The sequence below is a fragment of the Hevea brasiliensis genome, chromosome 3 (assembly GCF_030052815.1).
Source record: "Hevea brasiliensis isolate MT/VB/25A 57/8 chromosome 3, ASM3005281v1, whole genome shotgun sequence".
In the NCBI taxonomy this organism is placed as follows: Eukaryota; Viridiplantae; Streptophyta; class Magnoliopsida; order Malpighiales; family Euphorbiaceae; genus Hevea; species Hevea brasiliensis.
In genome coordinates, this window is record NC_079495.1 from 8,552,397 (window position 1) to 8,563,707 (window position 11,311).

The window sequence follows — 11,311 nt, forward strand, 5'->3', positions numbered from 1 at the left end:
CAAAAAATTTTGGAACGCTGCTTCCAAAAAATTTCCTCCTCCGATAAAACTCTGTTAATATCCTCTTTTAACCCATCCTTAATAAAACAGAAATATCATCCTCCTTACACTGGATTACACACAATTCTCTTTTGATCTGATCCACTTCTTTCCTAAAACCACCCTGTAAGGCTTTTCCCCACTCCTGAAGCTTATGCCAACACAACAAAATGCGCTTGCTCATTTGTTCCCCTACAGTCTCATCCCAAAAATCTTCAACGACATCATAGATATCCTAATGAGATAGCCAGAAATTCTCAATTCGGAATCTCCATGACTTTCCAGTCCATCTACCACAATCTGTTTCCAGAAGGATAGGAGAATGATCTGAAACTAAAGCTTGCAAGGTAGAAAGCTTACAATTTTCAAACAAACTTAACCACAAAGGAGACACCAAGGCCCTATCCAGTCTTTCTCTTATCCATCTGTCTATTCCTCGACCTCTTTCCCAGGTAAAAGAATAGGCATGCAACGGGATATCAAAAAGGTTATAGTTATCTATTATTTCTTCAAACCATAGTACAAATAATCCGAGTGAGGATTACCAGCCCTTTTATCCTCCAAATTTAACAAGTCATTAAAGTCACCGATGCACACCCAAGGAAGTGAAGAACTACCTACCAAATGAGATAACAAATTCCAAGATTCTTGTCTTCTTCCCCTTTTGGAAAGCCATAGAAACCAGTAAGCCCCCAGTTAACACTATTCATGCCAGAAATGGAGATATTAATGTAATTAGCAGAAAAGCTAGTAATAGTAATAAGAGAAGAATTATTCCAAAGAACAGCTTAGCCACCACCACCCAAATGATCCTCACTAAAGCAACAATCATACCCAAAATGAACTTTTATTTCTTCAATTTTATTTGAATGAACTAGAGTTTCACAAAGGAAAATAATATTTGGCTTTTTAGATAAAATAAGCTCCTTCTGAGCACGAACTGCACGAGGGTTAACAAGGGTCCTGCAGTTCCAGCTTAGGCAAATCATGGCTCTTGGCAGGCCTGCTTACCAGGTCTTGCCGTTTTACAGTTACCAGATGTAGAAAAATGGACAAAAGAGGGTGACATGCCTTATTGAAGTTGACCCTCCTATTGAATCGCACCATGCACCATACGTTTACTTTTTAACTCTCTTCAAGAAGAATGGTGTTCTCTTTGCCAGTAATAATAAGCCCATCCGAACCACCAACTTTATAGCCTAAAGATTGCGAACCCATATTTTCCTTAGGGCCCATTTGGAAATCCGCATCAGCCATATGTAAATCAACATTATTTAACCGAATATCTGCATGATTAATGAAAATCCCATGCTTCCTGCTCATCACTGAATCATATGGACCTTTAAATTTGGATTCCTGTGATCCCACTAAAATCATGGTCACCTTTGGTTAAGACTTTCTTCGAACGCTTGAGGGGGCATCTGAATATCCAAAGCAACTCTAATCCTCATGCAACTCTTCTAGCCTCCTTTGCTAATGGTAGTATCATAAGAAATAAATTTTCCAATAAAATCACCTAGTAATTTTGCAACAGCTTCATTAACATAGCCCACCGGCATATGGTGAATTTGGACCTAGAATAATGCTTCATTCAACTCAACTATAAACGGATCCTCGCGAGGTTGCAAATGGTGAGTCACCAACAAATGGTTATTGAATGACCAACGTCCACCGTCTATCGCCCGATGCAGATCCACAGGATGAAAAATTGAATCAAATAAAGATTCGATCCCAAATCCTGTATGAAAACACCCCTCCATGGCTTCCAAAGGTGGGAAAGTGTATTACGCATTGCACTAAAGTTAACAGTACGATCTGTCAAAAGTCGTCCAACCAATGTATATTCGTTATTTGCCTGGTGATCTCCTGCCTCTGCAACCATAAGATCAAAGGCCTCCACTTCATCTATCTTCTGCAAGCGTTAGGTTTTCGAAACTAGACTCCATAGAAAATAGGAAAAATTGCTGCCGTAGGCGAGAGAATTTCATACCATTAGAGCAAGACTCAATACCACAAATCCAAATACAACCATAATGTATTTGAATTTACAAATTATAATGGAAATTTTTACAAAATTATTCATCGATGACATCCCAACACCTCTAACAATATCAAGTGAGAACAATTTTACATTGTCAACATTTTCATGAGGAGAGAGAAAACAATTTTAGTTATCTTCGATATTAATCACGACAATTCTAGCGGTGTACTTTCAGTATCTAAAAAAATTCTAATTCATTGATGGTATTCCGGACGTATCTTTGAGTCGACAAAACTCCACTGAAGAGCTGATAGTGATTTAGATAAGATTCGCGAGCACTCAAAAGCTCAAAGATCATTGTGAAAAATAAATTTTTTTTTTTTTGCTATGCTTCAAAACGTGCCAGCTGCATCCATTAGTTGAATTTCATATTGATAATCCCTAACCCCAATTTCTAGTCTCGGTATACACCATAGAATTAGCTTAATACCGATGTTTTATGTATTCTATTTGAGCTATATAAATATGCAAGTGTTTATATATAGGGTCAATTGTCAAAAAAAAACTCTGAATTTGGTATTTTTTGTAATTAAATTTTGAAGTTTGACTGATGTCTTAAATTGACCCAACCATTAAAAAATTATTAATATACTTAATGGGAATTTCATATCAACTACCATGTCATTGCTAGAGAAACCACATCAAAAATCCTAACTTAGGGTAATTGCCAAAAAAAAAATAGTTTGTCAATTTTTACAGTTAAGCTGTAAAGTTTGCAAAATTGCGAAATAAATCTTCACGTTTGATTGATATGACTTCTACAGTAATAATATGATAACCAACGTGGAATTCCCTAAATATGCTAATGATTTATTGACGATAGGTCAATTTGAGATATCAATTAAATATGATGATTTAATCAATAATTATGCAAACTTCATAATTTAATTGTAAAGTGTGTGTGTGTATATATATATATATATATAGAGAGAGAGAGAGAGAGAGAGAGAGAGAGAGAGAGAGAGAGAGAGAGAGTATGCAAGATTTTTCTTAGAGTTGACACCTCACACTTATTCTTAGTACTGCCTCGTGATGCTTAATATAGAAAGATTAATTTCTTTATAATTAATGGTTATTGCTATTTATATTAGGTATTTATTTTTCTTTAAGTATTTTTATTATTGTCATTATTAGCTCAATTTTAATAATTTAAATGATTATTTTATTAATTAATTCAATACCCAAGGCCCAATAATTAAATTTATTATATTATTTTTTTAGTTTATTAAATATATACTTAATATTGTTCTTTCTTGAGCACTCATATATCTCATAGTATTCATAGTATATATTTTTATAGATGCAATTAATATTATTTTATTATATTGTTCATATATTATGCTATATATTAATTTTATAAGATTGATGAATAGATCTTTCATAATTGTTGATACTTTAGGATTTGAATTTTTTTACAGTTAACTTTTTTTAAAAATAACCTTGTTATTTATATTTACCCATTAATTATAGAATATAAAAGCATTATTTAAAATTATAGGGTTGGTTAAAATTGTCCTACGATTTAAAATGCTCACTTACATGCCTGTTTGGCATTTTGATATAGTAGTCTTGTTATTTGGCTAGTAACATTTCCTCGTCTTCCCGTTTAATTTAAGTTTGTAATATTGTATCAGAATATGTCTGGTCTAGCACAGTTTAAATGTCGAATTCTTAGTGTTGCCTGCAAGCCCATTTACCCAAATCAAATCAAATCGGTAAGACCCAACCAAAAACCAAACTCTAAATCAACCATAGGACTGTAGAGCCTCTTAACAGAGCACCCATCGCCGTCCTCCTCCATTGCTTGCCCGTTGTCAACGACTAATGTCCCCCATCCAAGCACAGCTACCCTGCCACAACAAAGCAAACTTCTAGAATATCAGCAGAACGATAAACCCAGCTCTGTACCGGGCAAAGGGGGCTACTACAGAGCTCTCATGGCACTATAAGCAATCAAGAAAGCCTTCCCACTTATGGTGTAGAAGCCGTTCACGAAAATTCAAAGACGGCCAATACAAGGAAACCTTCTCACTGTGCAAAAACCAAACCGTAGAGCCAAATGTCGAAACACCAACTAGAGGCCTCCAAACTGCTTTCGACTATTACCATCGCAGCTCCAGCCAGAGACCTCAAAACCAAACACCGCACACAAGCACGGCTATAAAAGCCCTTTCATTGAAGATCATCAAACTGCATGCAACCCCTCAAAAACAGAATCATCGAAGATCCAAAACTTGAAAGGAATGAACTCACCGAGCTACCGAAACAACTCTAGACCAAGCAATGTCCTGCAGATCCCAACAAAGAAGATCCGAAACCTCCCTTCGGGGAGACTGAAAAAGATTTATAATATATACTCATGTCCTTATTATTGTAAAGTTTATAATTTGAATCCTTATATGTAATTCTTATTACAAAATTACGAATTTATTTGTTTCTAATATTTTAAAATTAAATTATACTTTTTGAAGTATTAATTAGTTGCAAACCACATAAAAGGTAGCAATATTGAGATGCTCACCAACAGAATCAATATTATGAACTTCTTGTATTAATTTTAACCAATTTGGTACAAAAATCCAAACCCAGAACAGAGAATGCCATGCAAACACTTTCTTTCCTCGATCAGAGGAGAGTTAAAATAGCATATGTGAAATCAAGTTGCATTTTTTACATATAAAGACATGAAACAAAAAGAGAAGGAAAAGGGGTAATCTATTGTTCAACATTTAAACTGGAACTGAATTCTCCTCCGGCATTGAGAAGTCTGAACCTGGAAGTTGAGTTTTTGGGATTAGAGATAGAACTCCTCTTACAACTTCAACCATTGATGGTCGTTTCTCTGGGATTACCGACGTGCATCGAATAGCAATGTCTAGAGCTCCTAGCATCTCTTGTTGGTAAGAGTTTGATATCTTAGAATCTAGAACTTGGATTGCTCCATTGGTTATGTTGATTTTCCTTCGAACCCACTTCACGATATCAAGTGAATCCACTGGTTCAGCTTGCTAAGCTTGACGGCCAGTTATGAGTTCTAGTAGCACAACACCAAAGCTGTAAACATCCATTTGTTCTGTTGCTTTCTTACTGTATCCAAGTTCTGTAACCAAGAAATCAACCATATGAGGAGTTTTTCAGATCTTAAATTAGGCAATAACTCCAGTGCATATCAAAATAATTAATAATATAGTTCAGTCAAGTCTCATCTTCTGAAACATATTTGTAAAAATCATGGTAATGCTTCTTAGTTTTAAATGAAAAACCCAAAAGCAATTGAAATTTTGCAGAACGTTATCAAAAGAGATCAAATAAAAGGTCCTAAACTGGTGTGCAAATTAATCTGCAATTAAAAGTAGTCCACAGGAAACAAATAAGCATCCGTCAAATGATTAGGATTCATATGTAAGTGGTTGACTAAGAAGAAAAGAAGTGTACCAGGAGCACTGTAACAAGAATCTGCAGATTCTGAAGCAATTGTTGACCGGAATGCAGCTTCTCCCACGAGTCGATCGAGAGCAAAATCAGTGAGCTTTGGTTCAAAATCTGTATCCAGAAGAATATTTTTCGACTTGACATTTCTGTGAAGTAAATGTGGAACATAATCCTTGTGAAGATATGCCAATCCTTGAGCAACCCCAATGGCAATCCTCAGTCTAACACTTCATTGTAACTGCCAATCTGTTCCTCCAATCATATCCCCCAAGCTTCCCTTTTGCAAGTACTCATAAATTAGGAAAACTGATTCATCTGAATGGCAAAATCCAAGAACTTTAATTCTGCTCTTATGCCTGATCTTGGCTAATGTCTTGACCTCAGCCTTCAGTGCTTTCGAAGTTTGGCTCCCAATATTGACTAGCTTCTTTACAGCAACCAGTTCTCCACTTGGTAAACTTATAGTATATACTCTGCCAAATGCTCCACCGCTTCCTACAGCACTTTTCTCATCCATTGCCATAACCAGATCATGCTCAGTTATTCTAAGAGGATAGAAAAACACAGAGCTCTAGCCACCCATTTGAGATTTCCACTTAGAGGATCGATGGAAAACAAAGAACTCAGCAGCAACAAGCAAAATTCCAATACCAACTGCTATAGAGATTAAAGCACATGCCATTGCACTAAGACCAATCGACCTATGGTGACAGAACTCGCATGCCTAAACCTTGATAAAACTGAGGCTTTTTGCTTCTCTTTCAACACTTCTTGGGAGGATCCAAAGGGGCTAAAATATTCAGATAGAATGTCGAACCTGATGTATTGTCTAGCACTCTTCTTGATACTCCATGAAACCAAATCTTGAATTTGTTTTTTGTTCTTGATTACCAGTTATTACTGAAGTATGGTGACAGGTGAAAGCCCTTTTTACAAGGTTTGTTTTTGCATCATAGTTGCTCATCCATTGCTCTCCTTTCTACTTCATACATGTAATGTCAGCAGCAGCAGCAGCTTCCTCTTCGGTTTCTTGATTGTCTATCCATTTTTTATTCGGGTATATTAGTTTCTACAAAAATTTGAATTTTAAAAAGAAGGTTTTATAACTGACCAACTTTTCCCTAGATGTTATGTTCTTTGGCAGGTCCCTTCCTTGCTTGATATGTCTCAGGAGTTTCATCATGCCTGTTTCAAATGAAAAAAAAAAAAGAAAAAAAAAAAGAAAGTAAAAGCAGCCTTGAAACACGGTGACAGAATACACTTTTATGTATACAAATATACATTCTAACAGAGGCTACAACATCTTGGTCAGTGCTCAGAGCCATCTTCTCCAATGCCTCATTAATTTCCTACATTAATATTGAAGTTCCATTACCAAATTCAACAATGTCTCAATGTCATACAATAAAAAAAAATCTCTTTCTTTTCTCAAAATATAAGTCCGTTACATTAAAACTTTGATTGCGTTATTTGATAACATAAAAAAATTTAAGTCACGTTTGGTAAAGCTTGATATAATGCAATATAATCAATTATGTAATGCAATCTAAATTGTAATGTAATTTAATTGTCGTTACATTACTCAATTTAGTTACAAAATAAATATATAAGTAGTAAAATATAATGATAAATTTTATTTTAATATTTAATTTATTTATAATATTAATAATAAGTGATAATTATTGCAGTGATTGGTAGTCAAGTAGCAGTGGTGGCGGTGGTAGCGACATTAGCGACAGTGGTAATTTGGTAGTGGTGGTGGTGCAAGGTTTGGTAGTAGTGGTAGTAGTGTGGTCAAGTGATAATGATAGTAATGATGGTAACATGATGGTGATGGTGATGGTGGTGATGGTGGTGGTGGTTGTGGTGGTGGTGGTGGTTGCAGAGTAGGAATAGTGGTGGTAGTAACAGTGGTTGCTAAGTAGTGGTAATAATGATAGTATTGACAATAAATAAAAAAAATTAAAATAAGTAATCATTATTACATCCATCTTTGTTTGTAATGATCATTACATTATTGTAAGCATAATTGATTACATTATATGATTGTCATTCTATTACATTAAAGGCCATGTTTGGTAGGACGCAATTAAAGTTGTAACATAATCACGATTACATTGCATATTTGATTACGTTATTGGTAATATAAAAAATTATGCAATATAATCGTGATTATATTATAACTTTAATTACACCTTACTAAATATAGCCTTTAATGTAATGGAATGACAATTATATAATGTAATCAATTATGCTTAAAGCAATGTAATGATCATTACAAATAAAGATAAATGTAATAATAATTACTTGTTTTGATTTTTTTTATTTATTGTCAATACTATCACTACCACCATTATTCAACCATCACTGCTACTACCACCACGACCCCACTTTGTCACCACCACCATCACCAATACTACTAATACCATCACCACCACCACCACCCTGTTACTACCATCGCTATCACTACCACCACCACTTGACGACTAATATCATCATTTAGCCACTGCCACTTCTATCACCACCACTACCTCACCTTGCGACCACCATCACCACCTAACCACTGCTATCGCCACTGCCACCACCACTTAGCCACCATTAGCATCCGATTACCAATCCTCAATCACTACCCCTTTTATTAACACTATAAATAAATTAAATATTAAAATTAAAATTATCATTACATTACTCTAGTTATATTTATAACCAAACATATGAATATAATGACAATTACATTATATTACATTACAACTTTAATTGCATTATATTACGCTCTACCAAACATAATCTAAATACATTTGCATAAGCAATAGAATGTAACTCAAACTAATAATGGTGGGAGTTGGTGATATTACCTATTGGAAATCACAGATCCTGAACTCCCCATCACTCTACCTATTTTGATTTGATTTGCATTTTTTTTAAAGTCCTTTTAATTTCTTATCCTTAGTTGAAGAAGGATTTTATAACATTTTTCATACTTCACATTTTTCATACTTCCACACTCTCCTTAAAGTGCAATTGGGTTCAAGCTTACAAACATCTAACCCTTAATTTTTTAACTTTCTACTAAATGCATCCTAATAATCATGTCATGTTATAGGTTAACCCGCTAACTCAATTTAATACATTTATGAAAAACTTTATTATTTTTTTCACAAGTCAACTTGAGAACCACTAACCCATAAATAGGCATTACCAGAAAATCATAAATTAATATATAAGCTTAACTATTTATTTTATTAGAGTTTTGTTATTTAGTTTGTAAATTTATGTATTATTTTGAAAATTATATTGTTTAACAATTATTTATTTTATAACTTTTGTTTAAAATATTGATTAGCTAAATATTGAAATATGTATATATTGCTTACTTGTTTAATTTTAAGATTTAAAATTAATGTATTGTCTATCCATTTTTAATTAGGTATATATTAGTTTCTACAAAAATTTGAATTTTTAAAAGAAGGTTGTATAACTGACCAATTTTTCCTAGGATGTTATGTTCTTTGGTAGGTCCCTTCCTTGCTTGATATGTCTTAATCGTTTCATCATGCCTGTTTCAAATGGAAAAATAAAATGTAAAAGCAGCCTTGAAACAAGGTGACAGAAAATACAGTAATGTGTATATAAATATACCTTCTAATAGAGGCTACAACATCTTGGTCAGTACTCAGAGCCATCTTCTCCAATGCCTCATTAATTTCCTACATTAATATTGAAGTTCCATTACCAAATTCAACAATGTCTCAATGTCATACAATAGAAAAAAAAATCTCTCTTTTTTTCACATAATATAAGGCTATTACATTAAAACTTTGATTATGTTATTTGGTAACATAAAAAAATTTAGGTTATGTTTGGTAGAGTGTATTATAATACAATGTAATCAATTATGTAATGTAATCAAAATTATAATGTAATGTAATGCAATTGTCATTACATTTCTCTATTTGGTTGCAAAATAAAAATGTAAGTAGTAGAATATAATAATAATTTTTATTTTAATATTTAATTTATTTATAATGTTAATAATAAGTGATAATGGTTATTGTGATTGATAGTCAAGTGATAGTAGTGGCTAAGTGGTAGTGGTGGTGACGGCAGCGGTAATTAGATGGTAGTGGTGGTGGTAAGGTGAGGTAATAGTACAGTCAAGTGATTGTGATAGTGATGCTGATAACATGATAGTGATAGTGGTGGTGGTGGTGATCGCAGCGACAGAGTAGGAGTAGTAGTGGTAGTAGCAGTGGTGGCCGAGTAGTGGTAGTGGTAATAGTATTGACAATAAATATGAAAATGAAAACAAGTAATTATGATTAAATCTATATTTGTATATAATAACCATTATGTTATTTGAAACATAATTAATTACGTTACATAATTGTTATTCCATTACATTAAAGGGCCCTGTTTGGTAAGGTATAATCAAAGTTGTAATGTAATCACGATTACATCCATTTTTGTATTGTCATTCCATTATGTTAATTTTTTTTGTTTTACCAAATAACATAATCAAATATCAAATATAATCGCGTATTACAACTTTGATTAAGCCATACCAAACATGACCTTTAATGTAATGGCATGGCAATTACATTATATAATCAATTATGCTTAAAGTAACGTAATGATCATTACAAATAAAAATAGATATAATCATAATTACTTGTTTTGATTTTTTCACTTATTATCAATATTACCACCACCACTATTACTACTACTACTATCCTAATTTGTCACCATCACTACCACTATCCTATTACAATGACTACCACTACCTTGTTACTACCATCGCTATCGCTATCACTACCACCACCACCACTTGACCACTGCTACAACTTAGTAACTGCCACTTCAACCACTACCTAGCTACTGTCACTACCACTACCTCACCTTGCCACCACCACCACACCACTGCTATCACCATTGCCACCACCACGTAGACACAACTATCACTCAACTACTAATTGCTGCAACCGCTGCCACTTAATATTAACACTATAAATAAATTAAAAATTATATGTAAATTATTATCACATTACACTACTTATATTTATATTTTGCAACCAAACATAGGATTGTAATGACAATTACATTATATTGCATTACAAATTTAATTACATTATATTATGCTCTATCAAACATAACCTAAATACATTTGCATAAACAATAGAATGTAACTCAAACTAATAATGGTGGGAGTTGGACATTTCACCTATTGGAAATCATAGATCCTGAACTCCCTATCACTCTACCTATTTTGATTTGATTTTCATTTTTTTTAAGTCCTTCCAATTTCTTATCCTTAATTGATGTGGGATTTTATCACATTTTTCATACTTTCACACTCTCCCTAAAGGGCAATTGGGTTCAAATTCAAGCGCATATGCCTAACTGTCATTTACCATTGTATGGATTGTATGGATGGCCGATCTACTTGGGTCTCGTTCATTTGACTCTACCCCTTGAGTCTAGCTCTCACTGACTAGGTCATTGACAAAAATCTCTCACTACCCTGAGCAATATTAGTTCAAGTTATAGGTTGCAAATTTAGACACGACATAAAAAATAGAGAGTTAGTATTGGCTTTATTTGTGTTTTAATCGAAATCGTGTACACCTACTTATGACATACTAAGGGGATATTTGGTATGAGGTTAATAAGGGGTAATTATTGTCCTTTTAACTTTTAATCCACCGTTACTTTTGTTTGGATACTTAAAGAGATTATATTAACTTTCATCTCATTAATATTTATACCTTCTTGAGGGGTTAAATGTTAACCTTGGGGGGCTTA

General features: G+C 33.5%; 1 protein-coding gene across 1 annotated transcript; it reads right to left on the reverse strand.

Moving 5' to 3' along the window:
• Nucleotides 1-4,941: 4,941 nt before the first annotated feature.
• Nucleotides 4,942-6,029, reverse strand: LOC110664658 (probably inactive leucine-rich repeat receptor-like protein kinase At5g06940). Its single transcript, XM_058143229.1, has 3 exons — nucleotides 5,869-6,029; nucleotides 5,516-5,733; nucleotides 4,942-5,180 (listed from the first exon to the last, which is right to left on the reverse strand). Exons 1-3 carry the CDS (start codon nucleotides 6,027-6,029, stop codon nucleotides 5,089-5,091), a joined length of 471 nt encoding a protein of 156 aa, XP_057999212.1. The 3' UTR covers nucleotides 4,942-5,088.
• Between the last annotated feature and the right edge of the window lie 5,282 nt (nucleotides 6,030-11,311).

Excerpts from the sequence above, each read along its gene's own strand:
- LOC110664658 (XM_058143229.1), bottom strand. The coding sequence starts at position 6,029 with ATGGATGAGAAAAGTGCTGTAGGAAGCGGTGGAGCATTTGGCAGAGTA. Across the intron at positions 5,734-5,868 it reads AAGACATTAGCCAAGATCAG|ACTGAGGATTGCCATTGGGG; the intron begins GCATAAGAGCAG and ends ATGAAGTGTTAG. Across the intron at positions 5,181-5,515 it reads TTCTTGTTACAGTGCTCCTG|AACTTGGATACAGTAAGAAA; the intron begins GTACACTTCTTT and ends TCTTGGTTACAG.